This window comes from Taudactylus pleione, unplaced genomic scaffold, assembly GCF_031769625.1.
Source record: "Taudactylus pleione unplaced genomic scaffold, aTauple2 ptg001842l, whole genome shotgun sequence".
Lineage (NCBI taxonomy): Eukaryota > Metazoa > Chordata > Amphibia > Anura > Myobatrachidae > Taudactylus > Taudactylus pleione.
The window spans coordinates 281,597-308,513 of NW_028286239.1; the positions used below are offsets into that span (position 1 = coordinate 281,597).

Below are 26,917 nucleotides of genomic sequence, written 5' to 3' on the forward strand. Positions count from 1 at the left end.
TGGAGGACTGTATGTATACTAAGCGTGTGACACGGCAGCCTGGACCCGCTCCGTGATGCCACATACAGTTATGGCACCTCTCTGGGCATTATACATGGATGGCACCAGTTTATCGGGGGCTGTTACTGCAGGATGGGGGACAAGGCCCAATTCTCATTATGTTATAAAGAATGAAGAGACCTGGGGGTAACACCCTCTAGAAGATAATAGCTAGAATCTGATTGGTTGCTATGGGCAACATCTCCACTTCTAAATACCCTGCACTATAGTAAATTTACCCCCCCCCTGTTCTGATATGGCGGCCTACAAAACGCTCGGACCTCACCATACTCCGGCTGCCCGAGCTCCACATCCCACCTCGGATGCTGCTAATGTGCTCTGACGGAGCCCAAGTGTGACAGATGTCCCGGGGGATGGCTCTGTATACCGTGGGACTGTCGGATCCCTTCGGGGACAGTGTATGTGGTCGGACAATGATGCCCAAAACAGTTCTATCTAGGTCAGAGCCACTGGTGGAACGATCTATGAGGCCCGGAGGTCACGGATCTCACCTTGGGACGGCTGCATACGCGTAAGAAGCTCCCTGTTCTGCACTTGTGACAGTAATGGGGGTCTAAGAGGCTTAAGGCGTCATCGTTGGATTGTCGGGCCCCAAACCATATATTGCTATACTCTATTCCGCCCCTGGTCAGGACGCGTTCTCTGCCAGATCTGATTGGCATATGGTGATGCTGGTCTCATCCAGTGGACAGTTTAGGGACCATATATAAGACATCACTGGCCCAAGCAATGGCCTCATGCATTGGATGCAGAAATGCAATTATAATAAATCACCGTTATGGCGAAGGGGCCGCGCTGCCGACCCGTCTGGTGATTACGTCTCTTGCGCTATAATTAGGATTTTGCAGATGGGGATTCTGTGACTGTGTGTGACGCCTCCGGCCCTGGTATCATCATAATTCCCAGGGGAAATATCTACTACAGGCCGCGCTCTGACACTGAGGCCTTTCTCTAGTTCCCAAGCCGCTAGCAGCGGGGGAAAAGGAAGCTGCCTGGACAGACAGACGTGTTATTTAGTCTGATGAGTGTGGGAAAGAACCAGGACTACAGTGACCAGAATGCATTGCGGGAAGACGGACCTGAGGAATTACTGGAAACAGAGCGGTGTTACAATGTAGCGCGGCGGGACCTGTCCTGTAAACGCGCCCTCCTATTACATCAGACATCGGAATATTAGCCGGGTGTAGGAAGGTCAGCCCGGCCGCCACGGTGCGTACAGTAAGTCAGCGCAGCTTTAAGTATACATGGTAACTAGACTCAGCTATATATATATATACACACACACACACACACATATACAGGCACACACACACACACATATATAATATATATATATATATATATACATACAGTCAGGCGCATAAATATTGGGACATTGACAGAATTTTCATATTTTGGCCTCTATTCACCACCACAATGGCTTTGAAATGAAACAAACAAGATGTGCTTTACCTGCAGACTTTCAGATTTAATTTGAGGGTAATTACATCCAAATCAGGTGAACGGTGTAGGAATTACAACGGTTTCTATATGTGCCTCCCACTTTTTAAGGGGCCAAAAGTAAAGGCCCCCATACATCAGAGATGGATTGCAGCAATCGTGCAATTTGCAATTGATTGTGTATAAAAATCTGCAATGTATGGGCTTCACAGATCGCAGATTGCAACCAAAAAGTGATTGGAATTGTTAAATCAGATTGTCCAACATGTTGGATTTCACAGGTGGATTGGGGCTGTAGATTGCTAGTGTATGGCCATGATCAGCAGATTTGCAGACCGTTACTAGTAAAATGATGGAGCCTTTCAAGATTGTCTGATCTGTGTTTTCTGCAATCGATCTGCAAATCACTGAAAAAGATCTGTAATGTATGGGCGCAGATTGCTCGATTGGGAAATCCTAAGATTGGTCAATAAATCTTCAAATTGTTCAATTGTGGTTTTCAGATTGCTGATGTATGGGGACCTTAATGGGACTATCAACTCAAAAGCTATTTCATGGACAGGTGTGGGCTATTCCCTCGTTATTTAATCATCAATTAAGCAGGTAAAAGGTCTGGAGTTGATTCTAGGTGTGACATTTGCATTTGGAATCAGTTGCTGTCTACTCTCAATATGAGATCCAAAGAGCTGACTATCAGTGAAGCCATCATTAGGCTGAAAAATCAAAGCAAACCCATCAGAGAGATAGCAAAAACATTAGGTGTGGCCAAATCAACTGAAAGAACGCACTGGAGAGCTCAGCAACACCAAAAGACCCGGAAGACCACGGAAAACAACTGTGGTGGATGACAGAAGAATTATTTCCCTGGTGAAGAAAAACCCCTTCACAACAGTTGGCCAAATCAAGAACACTCTCCAGGAGGTAGGTGTATATGTGTCAAAGTCAACAATCAAGAGAAGACTTCACAAGAGTGAATATAGAGGGTTCACCACAATATGTAAACCATTGGTGAGCCTCAAAAACAGTAAGACCAGATTAGAGTTTGCCAAACAACATCTAAAAAAGCCATTACAGTTCTGGAACAACATCCTATGGACAAATGAGACAAAGATCAACTTGTACCAGAGTGTTGGGAAGAGAAGAGTATGGAGAAGGAAAGGAACTGCTCATGATCCAAAACATACCACCTCATCAGTGAAGCATGGTGGTGGTAGTGTCATGGCGTGGGTATGTATGGCTGCCAATGGAACTGGTTCCCTTGTATTTATTGATGATGTGACTGCTGACAGAAGCAGCAGAATGAATTCTGAAGTGTTTCGGGCAATATTATATGCTCATATTCAGTCAAATGCTTCAGAACTCATTGGACGGCGCTTCACAGTGCAGATGGACAGTGACCCGAAGCATACTGCAAAAGCAACCAAAGAGTTTTTTAAGGCTAAAAAGTGGAATGTTATGCAATGGCCAAGTCAATCCCCTGACCTGAATCCGATTGAGCATGCATTTCACTTGATGAAGACAAAACTGAAGGGAAAATGCCCCAAGAACAAGCAGGAGCTGAAGACATTTGCAGTAGAGGCCTGGCAGAGCATCACCAGGGATGAAACCCAGCGTCTGGTGATGTCTATGCGTTCCAGACTTCAGGCTGTAATTGCCTGCAAAGGATTTGTAACAAAGTATTAAAAAGTGAAAATTAGATTTAGGATTGTTTAGTTTGTCCCATTACTTTTGGCCCCTTAAAAAGTGGGAGTCACATATAGAAACCGTTGTAATTCCTACACCGTTCACCTGATTTGGATGTAATTACCCTCAAATTAAATCTGAAAGTCTGCAGGTAAAGCACATCTTGTTTGTTTCATTTCAAAGCCATTGTGGTGGTGACTAGAGGCCAAAATATGAAAATTCGGTCAATGTCCCAATATTTATGCACCTGACTGTATATATATATATATATATATATATATAGGGTAATAGGCTCAGCAGGAAAGGTATATGGTAATTATTTTACTCCCACTGCATTTTCCTATTGTGCATTCTCTCCATGTCCTAAGGGGACAAATACTATTCATTTACACTCTATGTTACTATATTATAAACTCCCAATCCACCTCTGTAACTTCCCTAACCTGTTGTACCAGAAACCCCCTCACAGCTGTCACTCTACACTGACATTTCACCTTGTTCTGTGCTATAAGTAACCTACTGACCCTGTAATCCAGCACTACAGAGAACACACAGCCCCACTAATCACCTTCTCTCCATAGCGATCTGGCCGGACCACCTATGTGACTCTAACCCTCATGTATCACACCCAGGGGTGTATCTAGGGGTCCGAGCGCCTGGCAAAGTAATGGACTGGCGCCCCCTCCCCCCCATATTTTCAGAATAATTACTCTGTACTTATAACGTCTCTACAGCCAACCCTCCTTCTGTTTTATCAACCAGCACCCCCTTCTGTTTCTTCAGGCAAACCCCTTTTTGTCTCCCCAGCATCCCCATCCTATCTCCCCAGCCCCACCATCCCCCTTCTGTCTCCCCAGCCATCCCTCTCCTTTCTCCCCAGTCCCACCATCCCCCTCCTATCTCCCCAGCCCCACCATCCCACTTCTGTCTCCCCAGCCATCACCTTCCTGTCTCCCCAGTCATCCCCCTCCTGTCTCCCCAGTCATCCCCCTCCTGTCTCCCCAGTCAACCCCCTCCTGTTTCCCCAGCCATCCCTCTCCTGTCTCCCCAGCCCCACCATCCCACTTCTGTCTCCCCTCCCATCCTCTCCTGTCTCCCCAGCCCCACCATCCCACTTCTGTCTCCCCAGCCCCACCATCCCACTTCTGTCTCCCCAGCCATCACCCTCCTGTCTCCCCAGTCATCCCCCTCCTGTCTCCCCAGTCATACCCCTCCTGTCTCCCCAGTCAACCCCCTCCTGTCTCCCCAGCCATCCCTCTCCCGTCTCCCCAGCCCCACCATCCCCCTCCTGTCTCCCCAGCCATCCCTCTTCTGTCTCCCCAGCCCCACCATCCCACTTCTGTCTCCCCAGCCCCACCATCCCACTTCTGTCTCCCCAGCCATCACCCTCCTGTCTCCCCAGTCATCACCCTCCTGTCTCCCCAACCCCACCATCCTACTTCTGTATCCCTCCCATCCCTCTCCTGTCTCCCCAGCCCCACCATCCCACTTCTGTCTCCCCTCCCATCCCTCTCCCATCTCCCCAGCCCCACCATCCCCCTCCTGTCTCCCCAGCCATCCCTCTTCTGTCTCCCCAGCCCCACCATCCCACTTCTGTCTCCCCAGCCCCACCATCCCACTTCTGTCTCCCCAGTCATCACCCTCCTGTCTCCCCAACCCCACCATCCTACTTCTGTCTCCCCAGCCATCCCCCTCCTATCTTCCCAGCCCCACCATCCCCCTCCTGTCTCCCCAGCCATCCCCCTCCTGTCTCCCCAGCCATCCCTCTGTCGCCCCAGCCCCACCATCCCCCTTCTGTCTCCCCAGCCATCCCTCTCCTGTCTCCCCAGTCCCACCATCCCCCTCCTGTCTCCCCAGCCATCCCTCTCCTGTCTCCCCAGCCCCACCATCCCCCTCCTGTCTCCCCAGCCATCCCTCTCCTGTCTCCTCAGCCCCACCATCCCACTCCTCTCCCCAGCCATCCCTCTCCTATCTCCCCAGCCATCCCTCTGTCGCCCCAGCCCCACCATCCCCCTTCTGTCTCCCCAGCCATCCCTCTCCTGTCTCCCAAGTCCCACCATCCCCCTCCTGTCTCCCCAGCCATCCCTCTCCTGTCTCCCCAGTCATCACCCTCCTGTCTCCCCAGCCCCACCATCCCCCTCCTGTCTCCCCAGCCATCCCTCTCCTGTCTCCCCAGTCCCACCATCCCACTCCTGTCTCCCCAGCCATCCCTCTCCTGTCTCCCCAGTCCCACCATCCCACTCCTGTCTCCCCAGCCATCCCTCTCCTGTCTCCCCAGTCCCACCATCCCTCTCCTGTCTCCCCAGTCACCCCCCTCCTGTCTCCCCAGCCATAAGCCTGTTTGTAATGCGGGGCTCCAGTCCCTGTCCCCCCTGCTCCAGTCCCTGGCCCCACACGTCCAGCCTCCGGCCCCCACCATCCAGCCACCGGCCCCCCGCAGCCCACAAATACTCACCAACTTCAGCCTGTGGCTCGGCGGCTCCTCAGTGCAGCAGCAGCAGTGATGGGGCGCACATGACGCACAAAAACAAAAACCTTTATTTATTCTATGTACCTACCAGGCAGCCACCAGTATGCAATGGTGGCTGCCCGGACCTTGACATCTAGGAAGTTCCTAGATGTCAAGGTCCGGGCAGCTGCCATCGCTTGCCGGTGGCTGCCTGTTACATAGAATAAATAAAGCTTTTTTTTTTTCAACAAGGCGCGCGTGACGTCATGTGCGCCCCATCACTGCTGTCCCAGGGGCGTACCCGGGACTGCAGTCCTGGCGGCCCTGTCTTGATTCTACCCCTGGCCACGGGAGGCACCCCCGGATGGCGCCCCCCCTTGGCCGCGCCCCTGGTGAGTGCCATCCTGCCCAATGGGTAGATACGTCCCTGATCACACCGATACCTCACACAAGACATAATGCAACACAGATAGACCGCCCGGCGCATCTCCAAACTCCCGTCTACTCCAGCATAAAGCGATGGCCACTTCCTCTCTATCTCACATATAATAATGATTCCAGGATGGAAGGTTGTAATCGATCGCCAGGCAAAGCGGGTCCAGAACCGGAGGAATGTTGGTTTGTCTTCCAGCCACAGCGACAAACACAAATAGTATTGACAGGAATCATCCCCGGAAGGTACGCAGGGCACAATGGCGCCACGCAAGAGAGGACGATAGGGGTTAGGTAAGAATCATTTATCCTGTAATTGTCAAGGATTACCCCGGGGACCCTCTCCCTGTTCTCACACTGCCAGAATTAGGAATAAACCCCCTACTCCAGGTCTTATTTTATATTCAGATTTGGGGGTAAATTTCTAAGTGTTGAGATTGTGTTTTCCTGCGATTTTTTGTCGGATTTGCGAATCGGAGATTAGGCGGCAATAGAACATCGGACCAACTATCAAAGTTTTTTCTGTCAGAATAGAAAACCCCAAATTTACTAAGTGGCGGGTTTAGAATCCGCCGCAAAGCTAATGGCAAACCCGCCCAAATATCAGACCTGTCCCTGGCCGGCGAGTTGGCGTGAAGCGCTGCACAGATCACCATTACGCTAACTTGAAATATTGGGAAATTAAATTTTTCATTTAAAAAAAAAAACACAAAACAAAAAAAAACTAATTAGATTTTAAAATGAAGAAAAAAAAACCAAAAACACATTCCAGTCTGAAGAGCTTGCAATCTACCACATCATTTTTTTCTATTTATAAATGCAAACTGTCCTGATAGAGGTCACATTGCCAGAGGGCACCAGCAGCCATGGCAGAGTCTCTCCGTCCTGATCTGTTGCCAGCACGCCATGTTCTGCCCCCTCCCCTCCTATCTCTCTCTGCGTTACAATCACCCCCCTGACCTGTCAGCTGCACCTCCTGACACTGCTGGGATTATCTGCACAGCGCGGTGTAATGAGCTGGCGCTCGCTATATACCGGACTGACCACAAATAACAGGTCTCACGTGGATGTCACCAGCTCGCTTTGTAGTGATAGGTCGACGTCTCACGTCATTTGCCCAAGCTCACAATATTGTTGCCTACGCTAAAGCTAATTGCCCCTCTCCCAGCTTCTTTATTCATCATGGGCGCTTGCCCACTCCCCAGGTGATGATATAACTGCCCCATACTAGGGTGATGAAGTTTGAGGTTGAACCTGAAATTGCGCAGGGTGGGGAGACTAAAACTATCACCTCTAAGCCAAGCCTACTATTCCTGTATCCACCCTACCCCCCCCACCCCCCCCCCCAGAAGAGAGCGCAGCCGGACTACTGTACAGCCAACTCTTGTTGATCCACTGTATAGTAACCGTTATGTGTATTATTATTATTACATAAGATCCTATAGGCCTAGATCCATTAGGACACGTTGTCAGGTGATGCTCTCACCTGCCTGACATTGGGGGTAGGGGGATGTGCTAGTGACGTCACTCTGCATCAGAAATACACAGGTCTCAGTATTGTAGGCGGCATGTGGCAATCAAGCAAAATGGCTTCCGGGCCCAGGACTGGACAATGGGGCTGTACACAGTGGCCAGTCTGCATTATTGGCTAGCTGCTGGATGCCGACTTAGATATTCAGACTTTGGGGCTATGTCTGTTTAGATAAAGGGATAGTACACTGCTCGGATTGGCGTCATTCACGACATTGGGAACGTTTTTATTACACGGGACAATTTGGCATTTTTTTTATATTTATTCCCCTTCTCCGCAACAGCGCAACTAAAGAGCCTCACATTATCCGACATCTCGGGATGAATCACGCCTGCAAGGAGCTCTGCCCTCCTCCCACAAATCAGCAACGTTATAATGTTCCATTTACAGTAATAGTCAGCGTTAGAATTCCCAGTGCATTCTGGTACCTCTAGTCCTGTTTTATACAAAGCGAGGGGGGATTCTTACAGTATCCAAGCTAAGCTGGGTATACGCTGAGACGAGGGGGATTCGGATGCCCTTGAATGGGGATTGCTCGTCCACACTAGAACTAATTAATGAACGATGGAACGATCACTGTCCCGTCCTACATAAACTTGCCATAGGTCGGTAGCGATATCGTCAGGTTTCATGTGCAGCACATCCAACCTAGCAACTGTCGCTAACGACCGCGGGAGCGCGTAATCGCTGGTACACACAGGGGGTCATTCAGACCCGCTCGCAAGCGAAGGTCGCTCGCAAGCGGGTCGATGTTGGGCGAATGCACATGCGCACGACAGAGGGAGCTCCGTCGTGCGCATGCGCGAGACCCGGCGAGCGACGAGAAATACGACGCTCGGGGTCTCGCACCAAAGGGGGCGTGCTGTTGATGGTGACTGACAGCACGCCCCCTTTGGTGGGCGTGCTGGGGGCGTGGCTGCCAGACGGAGGCGTTCCCATGGGAACGCCTACCGTCTGGATCCGGCCCCACTGACATCACTAGTGATGTCAGTGGGAGTGATTTTGGCCAAAATCACTCCAGGGCTTGCGGCAACGAGACCCTACCGCAGGGTCTCATTGGAAGCAGGATGGTCGCGATGGTCTTGACCATCGCGACCATCATCATGGACGCTCACATAAGCTGTGGGTGGTAACCCACAGCTATGCGAGCATCCAAGAGGCCTCTCCATTTTTAGGGAGGAGGGCACTGATTCAGAGCGAGCGCTCTGGTCAGAGCGTCCGGCTCTGAATCAGGCCCACTGAGCGATGTAGGCAATTTGTACCCAGTGTGTGCCCAGCGTTACAGTTTGTCACCTGAACACCATCTTGTTTTGTGACTTCTCAAATATTAAACTATACCTGGTGAATATATATATATATATATATATATATATATAATATATATATATATATATATATAAGTGCAAATTTAGCCTAAAATATGGTCACATACACTTCCTAAAAAAGTAAATAAGAAATATCTGCATATGAGAGCAGCTGAATGCACTACATACATATATATGGATAAATATATATGGAGGTTTCAACATGTGTCAATTACATTTTTGTCCCTCGCTGTTATAGTCAGGGAGGGGATACAAATGACAAGAATCCCCGAATGATTTTAGCACCCTGAGGAAGGTTCCGTTAGCTTTGGGGGACGGACGGACGATGTGTTGAGTTTGGGGGTCTCTGAGGCGGGATATAACATCCGGGGGAGTGGTCATGGCTGATGCGTAATTACATTGTTACTCCATACTGTTCTGGCAGAGATATACACTTCTAAACCAAATGGGGGGCTTGTTTGTGGGTGTAGGTGCCCGAGGGTGCCTAATTGCCGGGCGCCCCATCTGTAAAGCAGGTTATACGCTTGGCGAGCCCCATTCCACGCAGGCAGCCGCTCAGCACCTACCTTTGGTTTGAACGCAATGAGCTTCAGGATCATCTCCACCGTGAAGAGGCCGGTGAACAACATATTCAGGATGTTCATCGCTTCCTTGAAAGAACAGTTCTGTCCGTAGTGCTGGAATAAGATGAGGAGTGATGAGCGCAGATGGTCACTGACGCGTTCCTCATATCCCTGTGATACCACAGAACGTTGCTCTGTCCCATCTACCCCCTGACAGATACATAGTGATATATACTGCAGATTATTACATTACTGACCTCTCTAGTGATCTGCAGAACATTGCTCTGTCCCATCTACCCCCTGACAGGTACATAGTGATATATTCTGCAGATTATTACATTACTGACCTCTCTAGTGATCTGCAGAACATTGCTCTGTCCCATCTACCCCCTGACAGATACATAGTTATATATATATAGTGATATATATGCAGATTATTACATTACTGACCTCTCTAGTGATCTGCAGAACATTGCTCTGTCCCATCTACCCCCTGACAGATACATAGTGATATATATATATGCAGATTATTACATTACTGACCTCTCTAGAGAGCTGCAGAACATTGCTCTGTTCCATCCAGCCCCTGACAGATACATAGTGATATACTCTGCAGATTATTACATTACTGACCTATCTAGTGATCTGCAGAACATTGCTCTGTTCCATCTCTCTGAGGTCAGTAATTAGAGTTTGATGTATTATTATTATTTGTGCAGATTTCCTTATACTAGCTCCGGGTAACAGGTGACATTAGAACACATAACACCAGATGACAACACTGAATGTCCCTCGCTGGACACGTATGACGCTGACCTGTTACCACACGTGTACGCGGCTGAGCGCGTCTTACCTGCATGGCCAGACAGATGGTGTTGAGTAGGATCAGCACGAACATGAGGTACTCGAAGTAGGTGGAGTTGACCACATACCAGACCTTGTACTGGTACTGATTCTTAGGTATGTACCTGCGGATGGGCCTGGCCTTCAGCGCGTATTCCACACACTGGCGCTGCGGGGAGAGAGAGCGACCAGAGAAGCTGACTCTTCAATGCATCTATCGGGCAGCAGGACAACACTGAGGAGGTCTCACTTATCTATAATAACGTAACTACTAAGGTGACTTCTCCGCCACGGTGCACAGCCATCCGCCGGTTTGTGGGCTAGCTATCTATTTAACCCTGTAGCTACTGAATACAAATCATTGCAGCCTGTTACTATAGTTTGTCTTGTCAGCTCTCCTGGGTCATACATGAGGTGATAGTACCCAGCGCTGCGCTGTTTCTCATTCATAAGAGGAGAGAGACAAGAAAATGATGGTCGGGAACGCAAATCCGTTCCATCGGACGACAATTACCGCCAGGGGTTGGCAGCTGCATCTCCTGCGTCCGTGACAGATATAACAGCTAAGTCTGTCTTATGGCTGCAGTATTTCAGCGTGTGCAGAGAAAATGTCCGTACTACGGTCTTACACGCCTATACCGCCAGAGTATCCATACGTTACAGCGGGCGGAGCAGGGACTAGAGAACGTTACAGGCTGGTAAATCAGACGATGCGTTTATCAATCTGCCGTCTGGAATATTTTCCCTCCTGAAATTACCTCAGAAACTTCTACCAAAAAAATAGGTAACGGTAAAACTTGGTCCCATGCGAAGGCGCAGCCACCCCTGATATTCCGACATTGTCCCCCTCCCCGGTTATTACCTGGTTCTTGTCCAGCTCGCAGTTCTTGTACTCCTGTTCTCCTTGCTCCTGAAAGGTGACAATGACGAAACCTACGAAGATGTTCATCATGAAGAAGGCGATGATGATGATGTAGATGATGAAAAAGATGGAAATCTCCACGCGGTGGTTGTAGATGGGACCTACGTCCTCGGTGTGGGAGTCGATGGCCCTGTACAGCAGCCTGGGAGAGGGACGAGAGAAGCTTATGGTCACAACTCCAGGTCCTCCGATCTCCCATCCCCTGTGTGTGTGTCTTCCTGCTGATATTTCTCTCCATGAATAAGGGCTGCCTAGGGGCTCGCTCAGCATGGTGCGATGTCACGCAGTATGGAACCACATACGCAGTGCGCTGTACACAGGGTATGGGATGGAAAACTGGGGGCGATTCAGACCCGGTCACTAAGCTGCGCTCTCTCGCTGCCAAAAGGGGCCGGGTATGCAAATTCCGCAATCGCACTGTCTGGTGTAAGGACGCCATCTATGTATTAGAGAGCGATGGTAGAGCGAACGCACGCCGGTATAAAGACGCCAACCTTTCTTTCTTAGCTCACGTCCATCTCCAGGAAGTGTATGATTAATCAGTAACATCGAGAACCATTGGAGCTGCACGCAGCGCTTGAGTTAGACCCTACCCTACCGCAAGCACTGCGATCACTGCAGGCTGAAATACAACCAAGTGACGTCTACAATGACGCTTCCATGCTAATTATGGACGCCCATTAAACGTCGATTAGACGCCCCCCCCCCCGTTCACAAGCACCTTCCCCTGTTACCACCCACAAACGGCGCTATCTGTCACTCAAAGTAGCGTCCAGTCTGTGTACTACGAGCGCACAATTCCCGAGCTCAGTGAGTGGCTCGCGCATGCGCATATTGACGCATACGCATGTGCAGATGGGCGACTATCGGCCATAGCATGCATTCGCGGCTTAGCGTCGGGGCCAGAATCAGGCCCACTGGTCCCTATACAAATAACCTTCCTCTGTTCAAATGTAAATGTATTTTACAGAAAAACCGCTCACCAGTGCTGCATGCAGCGTTACCTGCTCATTGGGCTTTAATGTGCGTTACAGGCCGGCGCGGTTCCATAGTGATTAGACCTGGGTTACTCCTCACCACATGCACCGCACACAATGGAACAGCGGTAACTTTCATTTGCAGGAAGATGCTTTTACTGCCTCCCAGAAAGCCCCGGACACACGCTCTGACCTGTCCCTGCCTCCCCTGGCTGACAGCAGGATGTGCCGGGGATGATATCACCTCCCTATCACCGGTGATGTGCGGTTGGAACGTGCAGCTGCAGACATCACCAATAATTAGTGTGTAAGCTCTGACAGGCAGGGCCCTCTTCTTCCTCCCTCAGCACTACCAATGCCACCGGTGCTTCTTGTCTTGTCTCCAAGTCAGACTGTCAGGTCAATGACTCCGATGCTGTACGCTCACCCTTAGCTTGTGATCAATGCTGTCGGCCCTCCCTGCGAGTCACTACCACTACACCCTATAAGACAGCGAGTTACCTTATCCTCACGTCCTCATCCTACCTAGTCTGCCATTTTATTGGTGTACGTTGTTCCTAGATATGTCAGTTATACACGGTATTGTTCTTATGATGGATTTGGTATAATAGACAGGAATTACGGATGTTAGACAGGCAATAGGTCGACAAGGACAAAAGGTCGACAAAGAAAACGTTGAATTAGATGAAGGTAGAAAGGGTCAAAGGGCGATGCAAAAATGGTCGACACAAAAATGTTCAACACATTTTTTTTTTCAAACCATATCCCTAATCCTAACCCTCAGCTTGGAGCCTAACCCTAACCCTCCGTCTTGGTGCCTAACCCAAACTCTCCGTCTTGGTGCCTAACCCTAACCCTCCGTCCTGGTGCCTAACCCTAACCCTCCGTCCTGGTGCCTAACCCAAACCCTCCGTCCTGGTGCCTAACCCTAACCCTCCGTCTTGGTGCCTATCCTTAACCGTCGCTTCTAATGCCTAACCCTAACTCTCCGGTAACTGCCAAACCCTAACCCACCATCTCGGTGCCTAACCCTATTGCAGCTCTGTATCATCCTGCAGGGTGATACATTGTCACCCCCGATGTATAAGACTAAGGCAGCTCTGTATCATCCTGCAGGGTGGTACATTGTCACCCCCGATGTATAATACTAAGGCAGTTCTGTATCATCCTGCAGGGTGGTACATTGTCACCCCCGATGTATAAGACTAAGGCAGCTCTGTATCATCCTGCAGGGTGGTACATTGTCACCCCCGATGTATAAGACTAAGGCAGCTCTGTATCATCCTGCAGGGTGGTACATTGTCACCCCCGATGTGTAAGACTAAGGCAGCTCTGTATCATCCTGCAGGGTGGTACATTGTCACCCCCGATGTATAAGACTAAGGCAGCTCTGTATCATCCTGCAGGGTGGTACATTGTCACCCCCGATGTGTAAGACTAAGGCAGCTCTGTATCATCCTGCAGGGTGGTACATTGTCACCCCCGATGTATAAGACTAAGGCAGCTCTGTATCATCCTGCACGGTGGTACATTGTCACCCCCGATGTATAATACTAAGGCAGCTCTGTATCATCCTGCAGGGTGGTACATTGTCACCCCCGATGTATAATACTAAGGCAGCTCTGTATCATCCTGCAGGGTGGTACATTGTCACCCCCGATGTGTAAGACTAAGGCAGCTCTGTATCATCCTGCAGGGTGGTACATTGTCACCCCCGATGTGTAAGACTAAGGCAGCTCTGTATCATCCTGCAGGGTGGTACATTGTCACCCCCGATGTGTAAGACTAAGGCAGCTCTGTATCATCCTGCAGGGTGGTACATTGTCACCCCCGATGTATAAGACTAAGGCAGCTCTGTATCCTGCAGGGTGGTACATTGTCACCCCCGATGTATAAGACTAAGGCAGCTCTGTATCATCCTGCAGGGTGGTACATTGTCACCCCCGATGTATAAGACTAAGGCAGCTCTGTATCATCCTGCAGGGTGGTACATTGTCACCCCCGATGTATAATACTAAGGCAGCTCTGTATCATCCTGCAGGGTGGTACATTGTCACCCCCGATGTATTAGACTAAGGCAGCTCTGTATCCTGCAGGGTGGTACATTGTCACCCCCGATGTATAAGACTAAGGCAGCTCTGTATCATCCTGCAGGGTGGTACATTGTCACCCCCGATGTATAAGACTAAGGCAGCTCTGTATCATCCTGCAGGGTGGTACATTGTCACCCCCGATGTATAAGACTAAGGCAGCTCTGTATCATCCTGCAGGGTGGTACATTGTCACCCCCGATGTATAAGACTAAGGCAGCTCTGTATCATCCTGCACGGTGGTACATTGTCACCCCTGATGTATAATACTAAGGCAGCTCTGTATCATCCTGCAGGGTGGTACACTGTCACCCCCGATGTATAAGACTAAGGCAGCTCTGTATCATCCTGCAGGGTGGTACATTGTCACCCCCGATGTATAGTACTAAGGCAGCTCTGTATCATCCTGCAGGGTGGTACATTGTCACCCCCGATGTATAGACTAAGGCAGCTCTGTATCATCCTGCAGGGTGGTACATTGTCACCCCCGATGTATAAGACTAAGGCAGCTCTGTATCATCCTGCAGGGTGGTACATTGTCACCCCCGATGTATAAGACTAAGGCAGCTCTGTATCATCCTGCAGGGTGGTACATTGTCACCCCCGATGTATAGTACTAAGGCAGCTCTGTAACATCCTGCAGGGATCTGTGAGGAAATTCAGGGAGAAATCAGCCGTCTGTCTGGGGGAGGGGGCAGGGGAACATTTACAAACTAATAAATGACATTAATATGAAGGTGGGAGACCCCTTTCAGTATTAAACATGATTACACGTAAATGCGGTTTGGTAATCGTTTCCATTTGACCTTTGCCTGCGCCGCGTCTGCCGATGAGTGACTGGTAAAGCGGTTCTGACGGTGTGCCATCCTCGTACCAGCCAAACAGATGTTTATGGGATGCATCAACTTAATTGGATCCCTGCATCTGTGCCAAAAACCTCGAGACGACGTGAAACCCATCTGCCGCCTCTCACGCGGAGAAATTGGCACTGCCCAAAAAAGCTATGTATCAACGCAGACACTGCTGTTTAAAATCTAATTAAATGATGGTATTGCATGGAAACAATGTCATTAAAAATTGCTGCCTGGTGGTGTAATTGGTGGAGTAATATCATTAAAAGTAATTTTTTTTTAAAATATATATATATATAAATAATTGTCTATTTTTAATAACGCTTGTCACAAAGTGCAGCCCACGCAGGATCTAATATTATATTGCAGCAAACGTCAATCAGCCTGTCGGATATAAACTATGAGTGACATATTTAATTCTATACATCGTTAATTTAATTTTTTCCTTTCTTTAAATGAGGTGTAAAATAAAAAATATATACATTATTATAGAGGGATGAATGTTAGGGGCAAGGTGCACATTCATCCAAAGCATATGGGGCAGTGGTTCCCAAATTCGGCCCTCAATGCACCCTAACAGACCATGTTTTAAGGCTATCCACGCTTAAGCACAGGTGACTAAGTTAGTACCTCAGTCAGTGTGATTATACCACCTGTGCACCAGCATGGATATCCTTAAACCCTGGACTGTTAGGGTACCTTGAGGACCTAGTTTGGAAAAGCCTGATTTGGGGCATGAAATGAAACGTTCCTGCTGGACCAGGGTTTCCAAAACTTGGTCTTCAAGAGACCAAATCGGTCACTCGGACTGCGTGACGGTCGGCCGGCAGCTGGATCGCTCAGGTGTGTACTCAGCGTAACAGTCCAGGGTTTAAGGCTGTCCGTGCATGTGCCCAGATGTTATAATCAAACTGATTGAGCTACTAGTTAAGTCACCTGTGCTTAAGCATGGATATCCTTAAAACCTGTACTGCTAAGGTGCCTTAGTACCCTGGGGAACACTGTACTAAACCCTGTTATATGTCTGATTCCTGTAGGCCCGCCATCGGCCATACCTGGGATTATTCTGGAGCCCCCATGGAGCAAATATTTACTGGGAGGCTCCTGCTTAATAGTGTGCGTTCAGCCGTCCATACGTACTATGTATTGCATATTATAATAAATATATATTGTAGCTTATATGTATTGTATTGTAGTTTGATGGTTCATGTCGGTCCAGTCCATTGCCCCCCACACACACACCCAGCAATATGTGAGGATGGTCCCCTACAGGTGGTCATGCGATGCCTTTGCTATAACAAAGTGCAGATTACTGTGTGTTCCCTGTGACTCCACCCACACTCCCCCCATCCCCAGGACTCACTCCGGCCACCCCTCAAAGGTGGAGACGGTGAAAAGCGCCATCATTGCTGCCAAGACGTTATCAAAGTCAAACTTGCTGTTCTCCCAGTTGCGCTCCAGAATGATTGGTTGCGACACATCGCCGTCCTTGTAGGTGATATACTTCCCCCTGTGCATAGAAATGACACCAAATCAGGGGGGGGGGTTCAGTGTGCCCAATAATCTCATTAAGCATTTCACGTACTCTTAATCCGGTGACTCTCAAACTTCGGAGCCCCTGACAGTCCATGTTTTCCAGACCACCAAGTTGCTCCAATGTATTCATTCCTAACTAACACAATCTAAAGAGCCGCATGTGTTCTGGAAAACTTGACCTGTTCAGAGGACCTGGGTTTGGGAGACACTGTCTAAGGGCGGTATTCAATTAGTTTTGCACCAGCGATACTTTTTCGCATGCCGTACTTTTCGCGGAGAAAACTTTTCGTGTGTGCCCCCGCTATTCGCCGTATTTGCTAAACGCAAACCGGCAAATGTGAACCAGGCTAAAAGCGCTGTCAGAATTGGGGAAATCAGCCTGACACCCCCAAAAGATGCACTAACATTGGAGATCAATGTAGATGCCCCCGAATAGCCCTAATAAAGCTATTTGGGGTACATAAGTAGTGTCAATTGCCTCTAATTTACGTCTTTGCACAAGTGGTGACGAATGGCATTAAGCTGTTTTTTTGGGGGGAAAATAAGTCGTCCTGACAAATTTGGGGTACATGACAATGGGTGCAAGCATGGTTTAAAGTCGCTAAAGTGAAGTTTAAGATTACGTAAAAAATGCACCTTAAGCAAATACCTGCAATCAAAACAACACCTCCCCCATACTTGCAGACCCCCCAAAAAGTCTATTTCACAAGTTTTTATGTTTGTACCCCGACTTTACACTTTTTCGCCCCCATTTTGAAAGTGCTTTTTTTGGGGTGTTCCTCACTTTTAAAAAATTTTTATTACGCAGTTATCCTTTGGGGGGCTGTCCCATGGGTGCTTAGAGGTTTCCCCACCTTTGTACCCAAAATAGCGATTTTGCACTTTTTTTCCCCACCTATTCAGAGGCGAATCGTTTTCGCCTATTACGCTGCGGACGCGAAAACTATTTGGAGTTGAATACGGCAAAAAGTTTCCGCCTGGCGAAATTACGTCATCCGCGATACTTTTTTTGCGGATTCTGACTTTTTCGCGGCTAATTGAATACGGGCCTAAATCTGAATCTGTAAAACTAATGATAATGCAAAACAGGACATGACTTTTAGGGAGAGTAGCCGCCATTAGCGGCATTTCATGACATGCTGAACGTACTCCGGGAAACATGCACGCTGAAATGCGAGCGATCAGGGGCCATAACGCATCTCAGACGCATATCCGCTTGCCACTGGCGCGGCGTCAGACTATGTCAGATCGCAAATCTCCGGCTAATGTCTTGCACTACAACACTCAGCAGGCTCGGCCCGCCAACATTGGTCTTACAGTGTTCCTGTCACTTACTCAAACTGGAAGCAGCTATTTTGTGGGCTGTTCAAAAACTCATAGGAATGCAGCCTATCGTGTCACCGGGTTGCAGTGATGTCACCGAGGCATGAGGCACACACAGACCTTGGGAGGTGTCACTAGCTTAATTGAATTCATAGGCTGCATTAACACGAAGTGCCTCATACACGGGCAATACACCACTTTGGCGGAAGCACCAGGTACAGTGTGAGGACACACAGAAAAGAATTTCTAGGGATTACTGATCCCTATGGAGAAATAGATTAACGAGCACACAATGGACAATATTTAGATTTGCCAGCATCAGTTACATCCCCAAACATGAACTTACACGCGCAAAATGGCGGCTTGCTGTGGGTTATTTTTTGGGGTTGCCCATTTTGTTTTATATTTTAATATACATGAAACGCAAAATACAGTGTAAATAAGCACACTTACACACATTAATATCCCGCGCTCTAATCCTGCTCATTAGTGGTAACCAGTCTTCTAAGGCGTATCTGGAGAGGCGATCTTATCTCCGGACGACGCACTACGCTTAGGCCCATACTGTATGTAACGCCGTCAGTGCAAGTTACACTCACCTTAAAGTTACTGGGACAAAACTTGACAGCTTCCATTCATTCTACCCATCATGTTACTAACTTTTTGTTTTTAATTAAAAAACATTTTGTACACGCTAATCCATTTCCTCATAAGGACCATTGATCCCGGTGAGATTCAGTTTCCTGTCCGTCTCCCTGATGTCAAAATGCAACACACAGACAAAACGGGCCACAGGCGCAACACAGCCGCCGCGAACAAATCGCCATAGCCTGGAAAACATGAATTTATCAGATCTCATATTTACCTGCAATCGGCTTGGGTGATCTTCGAGCTGTCCGTGCAGCTGTACAACTTACCCTGCCATCAAAAGCAAACGGGTCAGTTAGATAACACTATGTACAAAAATCAGGGAGAGCTCAACGCCTCCAAACTTAACATAAGAGCCGGACCTCACTCCCTGTGCTAGAGGCAGAGAGGATGGGGACGGACAACATTTCAACTGCAATGATTTTCTTTCATTCCCTCCTATCCCTGCAAACCTGAGTACATCAAGGTCTAGATTCAGCGATCATACTATAATACGTCTTGCTATGCTTTTAATGATTTGCATTATTTTTATCTAACAGCGTGCACTCCTCCCTCTAGCCAGTAGATGTCACTGTTGCAATTGAAACACACAAGTCTATCAGCTGGATTTCTCCATTGGAACAGTGACCCCTGCAGGCTAGAAAATGATAAAAGTAGTTTAAAAATGTGGTTGCTGACTTTACGGTGACAAATTACGGAATGACACAATGCTAGAAAACAGCAATGACAGTAAGGCAGCCTCACGTTAATCAGTGGGGGTAAGTCTACAACTTGTGTTTGTGTATGGACGCATTTGCAAAACCCTCCAGACCAAGAATCTCAGTCCATGGTGACGGTTCAACACATCTCAGTACTTCTGGCTTCCATCTATGTTTCCCAGGATTTGTGGCCCCAATAATGGGGTCCGTCTTACACCTCACCTTGAATAGCTGTACCCCGATGCAAGCGAACATGAACTGCAGCAGAGTGGTAACAATGACAATATTACCAATGGTACGGATGGCCACGAAGACACACTGGACCACGTGCTGGGGAGGGGGAGACAGAGAACCTGTTAGATGTCCATGATGCCGGCAGTACGGCAAAAATAAGGAACTACAACACCCAGCAGTCTCTTTACTCCTCCATCTATTCTAAGTATAATGCCCCATTTGGCTGCAGAAAGTTGCCCGTTATGGGCGCTGGATGCCAAGAAATTTCTATAAAATGGTTAGAAGAATGGTGCCGGCTTGGCGGCCAGAATGAGGGGTCTGTACAGGCTGCAGAACTGACTTCTCGCTCACCCACCTTCAGGCCTTTGGCTCTGTTGATGGCTCTGAGCGGTCGCAGTACCCGTAGAACCCGCAAAATCTTCACCACGTTGATAGCGCTAGATCTGCGTAAAGTAGAAATGAGACAGTAATGAAGCAGACGCTCGAACAGCTGGACTCGCGCAGCCCCTTGTCCCACTACTCACTGTATTCCAAATGAAATGAGCGAGACGCTGACCACCAGCAGGTCCAGTATGTTAAAGTAATTCCTGCAGAACGAACCCTTGTGCAAGAAAGCCCCATAAGCCGTCATCTGAAAATACGAGGCATGTCCGTCAGACGGGAGGAGATACAATGTATCACTAATATACTACAACTGCTGGGGGAGGAGATACAATGTATCTATAATATACTACTGCTGGGGAGGAGATACAATGTATCACTAATATACTACTACTGCTGCTGCTGGGGGAGGAGATACAATGTATCACTAATATACTACTACTGCTGGGAGGAGATACAATGTATCACTAATATACTACTGCTGCTGGGGAGGAGATACAATGTATCACTAATATACTACTACTGCTGCTGGGGAGGAGATACAATGTATCACTAATATACTACTACTGCTGGGGAGGAGATACAATGTATCACTAATATACTACTGCTGCTGCTGGGGAGGAGATACAATGTATCACTAATATACTACTACTGCTGCTGGGGAGGAGATACAATGTATCACTAATATAATACTACTGCTGGGGAGGAGATACAATGTATCACTAATATACTACTACAGCTGGGAGGAGATACAATGTATCACTAATATACTACTGCTGGGCAGGAGATACAATGTATGACTAATATACTACTGCTGGGGAGGAGATACAATGTATCACTAATATACTACTGCTACTGGGGAGGAGATACAATGTATCACTAAGATACTACTACTGCTGGGCAGGAGATACAATGTATCACTAATATACTTCTACTGCTGGGGAGGAGATACAATGTATGACTAATATACTACTACAGCTGGGGAGGAGATACAATGTATCACTAATATACTACTGCTGCTGGGGAGGAGATACAATGTATCACTAATATACTACTACTGCTGGGGAGGAGATACAATGTATCACTAATATACTACTGCTGCTGGGGAGGAGATACAATGTATCACTAATATACTACTGCTGCTGGGGAGGAGATACAATGTATCACTAATATACTACTGCTGGGGGAGGAGATACAATGTATCACTAATATACTACTGCTGGGAGGAGATACAATGTATCACTAATATACTACTACTGCTGCTGCTGGGGAGGAGATACAATGTATCACTAATATACTACTACTGCTGCTGGTGGGGGAGGAGATACAATGTATCACTAATATACTACTACTACTACTGCTGGGGGAGGAGATACAATGTATCACTAATATACTACTACTGCTGGGGAGGAGATACAATGTATCACTAATATACTACTGCTGGGAGGAGATACAATGTATCACTAATATACTACTACTACTACTGCTGGGGGAGGAGATACAATGTATCACTAATATACTACTACTGCTGGGGAGGAGATACAATGTATCACTAATATACTACTGCTGGGAGGAGATACAATGTATCACTAATATACTACTGCTGGGGAGGAGATACAATGTATCACTAATATACTACTGCTGGGAGGAGATACAATGTATCACTAATATACTACTACTACTGCTGCTGGGGAGGAGATACAATGTATCACTAATATAATACTACTGCTGGGGAGGAGATACAATGTATCACTAATATACCACTACTGCTGGGGAGGAGATACAATGTATCACTAATATACTACTGCTGCTGGGGAGGAGATACAATGTATCACTAATATACTACTACTGCTGGGGAGGAGATACAATGTATCACTAATATACTACTACTGCTGCTGCTGGGGGAGTAGACACAATGTATCACTAATATACCACTACTGCTGGGGAGGAGATACAATGTATCACTAATATACTACTACTGCTGGGGAGGTGATACAATGTATCACTAATATACTACTACAGCTGCTGGGGGAGGAGACACAATGTATCACTAATATACTACTACTGCTGGGAGGAGATACAATGTATCACTAATATACTGCTGCTGGTGAGGAGATACAATGTATCACTAATATACTACTACAGCTGGGGGAGGAGATACAATGTATCACTAATATACTACTACTGCTGCTGGGGAGGAGATACAATGTATCACTAATATACTACTACTGCTGGGGAGGAGATACAATGTACCACTAATATACTACTACTACTGCTGGGGAGGAGATACAATGTATCACTAATATACTACTACTGCTGGGGGAGGAGATACAATGTATGACTAATATACTACTACTGCTGGGGGAGGAGATACAATGTATGACTAATATACTACTACTGCTGGGGAGGAGATACAATGTATCACTAATATACTACTACTGCTGGGGGAGGAGATACAATGTATCACTAATATACTACTACTGCTGGGGGAGGAGATACAATGTATGACTAATATACTACTACTGCTGGGGGAGGAGATACAATGTATGACTAATATACTACTACTGCTGGGGGAGGAGATACAATGTATCACTAATATACTACTACTGCTGGGGGAGGAGATACAATGTATGACTAATATACTACTACTGCTGGGGAGGAGATACAATGTATCACTAATATACTACTACTGCTGGGGAGGAGATACAATGTATCACTAATATACTACTACTGCTGCTGGGGAGGAGATACAATGTATCACTAATATACTACTACTGCTGGGGAGGAGATACAATGTATCACTAATATACTACTACTGCTGGGGAGGAGATACAATGTATCACTAATATACTACTACTGCTGGGGAGGAGATACAATGTATCACTAATATACTACTACTGCTGGGAGGAGATACAATGTATCACTAATATACTACTACTGCTGGGGGAGGAGATATAATGTATCACTAATATACTACTACTGCTGGGGGAGGAGATATAATGTATCACTAATATACTACTACTGCTGGGGTAGGAGATACAATGTATCACTAATATACTACTACTGCTGCTGGGGAGGAGATACAATGTATCACTAATATACTACTACTGCTGGGGAGGAGATATAATGTATCACTAATATACTACTACTGCTGGGGGAGGAGATATAATGTATCACTAATATACTACTACTGCTGGGGGAGGAGATATAATGTATCACTAATATACTACTACTGCTGGGGTAGGAGATACAATGTATCACTAATATACTACTACTGCTGGGGTAGGAGATACAATGTATCACTAATATACTACTACTGCTGCTGGGGAGGAGATACAATGTATCACTAATATACTACTACTGCTGCTGGGGAGGAGATACAATGTATCACTAATATACTACTACTGCTGGGGGAGGATATACAATGTATCACTAATATACTACTACTGCTGGGAGGAGATACAATGTATCACTAATATACTACTACTGCTGCTGGGGGAGGAGATACAATGTATCACTAATATACTACTACTGCTGCTGCTGGGGAGGAGATACAATGTATCACTAATATACTACTACTGCTGGGGAGGAGATACAATGTATCACTAATATACTACTACTGCTGCTGGGGAGGAGATACAATGTATCACTAATATACTACTACTGCTGGGGAGGAGATACAATGTATCACTAATATACTACTGCTGGGGAGGAGATACAATGTATCACTAATATACTACTACTACTGGGGAGGAGATACAATGTATCACTAATATACTACTACTGCTGCTGGGGAGGAGATATAATGTATCACTAATATACTACTACTGCTGGGGAGGAGATACAATGTATCACTAATATACTATTACTGCTGGGAGGAGATACAATGTATCACTAATATACTACTGATGCTGCTGGGGAGGAGATACAATGTATCACTAATATACTACTACTGCTGGGGAGGAGATACAATGTATCACTAATATACTACTACTGCTGATGGGGGAGGAGATACAATGTATCACTAATATACTACTACTGCTACTGGGGAGGAGATACAATGTATCACTAATATACTACTACTGCGAGGAGATACAATGTATCACTAATATACTACTACTACTGCTGCTGGGGAGGAGATACAATGTATCACTAATATACTACTACTGCTGGGGAGGAGATACAATGTATCACTAATATACTACTACTACTGCTGGGGGAGGAGATATAATATATCACTAATATACTACTACTGCTGGGGAGGAGATACAATGTATCACTAATATACTACTACTGCTGGGGAGGAGATACAATGTATCACTAATATACTACTACTGCTGGGGAGGAGATACAATGTATCACTAATATACTACTACTGCTGATGGGGGAGGAGATACAATGTATCACTAATATACTACTACTGCTACTGGGGAGGAGATACAATGTATCACTAATATACTACTACTGCTACTGGGGAGGAGATACAATGTATCACTAATATACTACTACTGCTACTGGGGAGGAGATACAATGTATCACTAATATACTACTACTGCTACTGGGGAGGAGATACAATGTATCACTAATATACTACTGCTGGGGAGGAGATACAATGTATCACTAATATACTACTGCTGGGGAGGAGATACAATGTATCACTAATATACTACTACTGATGGGGAGGAGATACAATGTATCACTAATATACTACTGCTGATGGGGGAGGAGATACAATGTATCACTAATATACTACTACTGCTACTGGGGAGGAGATACAATGTATCACTAATATACTACTACTGCTACTGGGGAGGAGATACAATGTATCACTAATATACTACTACTGCTACTGGGGAGGAGATACAATATATCACTAATATACTACTACTGCTACTGGGGAGGAGATACAATGTATCACTAATATACTACTGCTGGGGGAGGAGATACAATGTATCACTAATATACTACTGCTGGGGAGGAGATACAATGTATCACTAATATACTACTGATGGGGAGGAGATACAATGTATCAGTAATATACTACTGCTGGGGGAGGAGATACAATGTATCACTAATATACTACTGCTGCTGCTGCTGGGGAGGAGATACAATGTATCACTAATATACTACTGCTGGGGGAGGAGATACAATGTATCACTAATATACTACTGCTGCTGCTGGGGAGGAGATACAATGTATCACTAATATACTACTACTGCTGGGGAGGAGATACAATGTATCACTAATATACTACTGCTGGGGGAGGAGATACAATGTATCACTAATATACTACTGCTGGGGGAGGAGATACAATGTATCACTAATATACTACTGCTGGGGGAGGAGATACAATGTATCACTAATATACTACTGCTGGGGGAGGAGATACAATGTATCACTAATATACTACTGCTGCTGCTGGGGAGGAGATACAATGTATCACTAATATACTACTACTGCTGGGGAGGAGATACAATGTATCACTAATATACTACTGGGGAGGAGATACAATGTATCACTAATATACTACTACTGCTACTGGGGAGGAGATACAATGTATCACTAATATACTACTACTGCTACTGGGGAGGAGATACAATGTATCACTAATATACTACTACTGCTGCTGCTGGGGAGGAGATACAATGTATCACTAATATACTACTACTGCTACTGGGGAGGAGATACAATGTATCACTAATATACTACTACTGCTACTGGGGAGGAGATACAATGTATCACTAATATACTACTACTGCTACTGGGGAGGAGATACAATGTATCACTAATATACTACTGCTGGGGAGGAGATACAATGTATCACTAATATACTACTACTGATGGGGAGGAGATACAATGTATCAGTAATATACTACTACTGCTGGGGAGGAGATACAATGTATCACTAATATACTACTACTACTGCTGCTGGGGAGGAGATACAATGTATCACTAATATACTACTACTGCTGGGGAGGAGATACAATGTATCACTAATATACTACTGCTGCTGGGGAGGAGATACAATGTATCACTAATATACTACTGCTGCTGGGGAGGAGATACAATGTATCACTAATATACTACTACTGCTGGGGAGGAGATACAATGTATCACTAATATACTACTGCTGCTGCTGGGGGAGGAGATACAATGTATCACTAATATACTACTGCTGCTGGGGAGGAGATACAATGTATCACTAATATACTACTGCTGCTGGGGGAGGAGATACAATGTATCACTAATATACTACTGCTGCTGGGGGAGGAGATACAATATATCACTAATATACTACTACTGGGGGAGGAAATACAATATATCACTAATATACTGCTGCTGGGGAGGAGATACAATGTATCACTAATATACTACTGCTGGGGGAGGAGATACAATGTATCACTAATATACTACTACTGCTGCTGGGGAGGAGATACAATGTATCACTAATATACTACTACTGCTGGGGTAGATACAATGTATCACTAATATACTACTGCTGGGGAGGAGATACAATGTATCACTAATATACTACTGCTGGGGGAGGAGATACAATATATCACTAATATACTACTACTGGGGGAGGAAATACAATATATCACTAATATACTGCTGCTGGGGAGGAGATACAATGTATCACTAATATACTACTGCTGGGGAGGAGATACAATATATCACTAATATACTACTACTGGGGGAGGAAATACAATGTATCACTAATATACTGCTGCTGGGGAGGAGATACAATGTATCACTAATATACTACTGCTGGGGGAGGAGATACAATATATCACTAATATACTACTACTGGGGGAGGAAATACAATATATCACTAATATACTACTACTGCTGCTGGGGAGGAGATACAATGTATCACTAATATACTACTGCTGCTGGGGAGGAGATACAATGTATCACTAATATACTACTA

The 26,917-nt window shown here is 46.4% G+C and overlaps 1 protein-coding gene across 1 annotated transcript in view; it reads right to left on the minus strand.

The window, feature by feature from the left end:
- The window catches only part of LOC148436295 (voltage-dependent L-type calcium channel subunit alpha-1C-like), a 138,015-nt gene extending 117,779 nt beyond the window's left edge, over positions 1 to 20,236 (minus strand). The window contains exons 1-8 of the mRNA XM_088465078.1: positions 20,130 to 20,236; positions 19,961 to 20,048; positions 19,594 to 19,701; positions 18,891 to 18,943; positions 16,530 to 16,676; positions 11,189 to 11,390; positions 10,337 to 10,495; positions 9,487 to 9,597 (exon numbers count right to left, since the gene is read on the minus strand). Coding sequence (XP_088321204.1) covers positions 9,487 to 9,597; positions 10,337 to 10,495; positions 11,189 to 11,390; positions 16,530 to 16,676; positions 18,891 to 18,943; positions 19,594 to 19,701; positions 19,961 to 20,048; positions 20,130 to 20,236 — 975 coding nt within the window. The remainder of the gene's footprint in view (positions 1 to 9,486; positions 9,598 to 10,336; positions 10,496 to 11,188; positions 11,391 to 16,529; positions 16,677 to 18,890; positions 18,944 to 19,593; positions 19,702 to 19,960; positions 20,049 to 20,129) is intronic.
- Between the last annotated feature and the right edge of the window lie 6,681 nt (positions 20,237 to 26,917).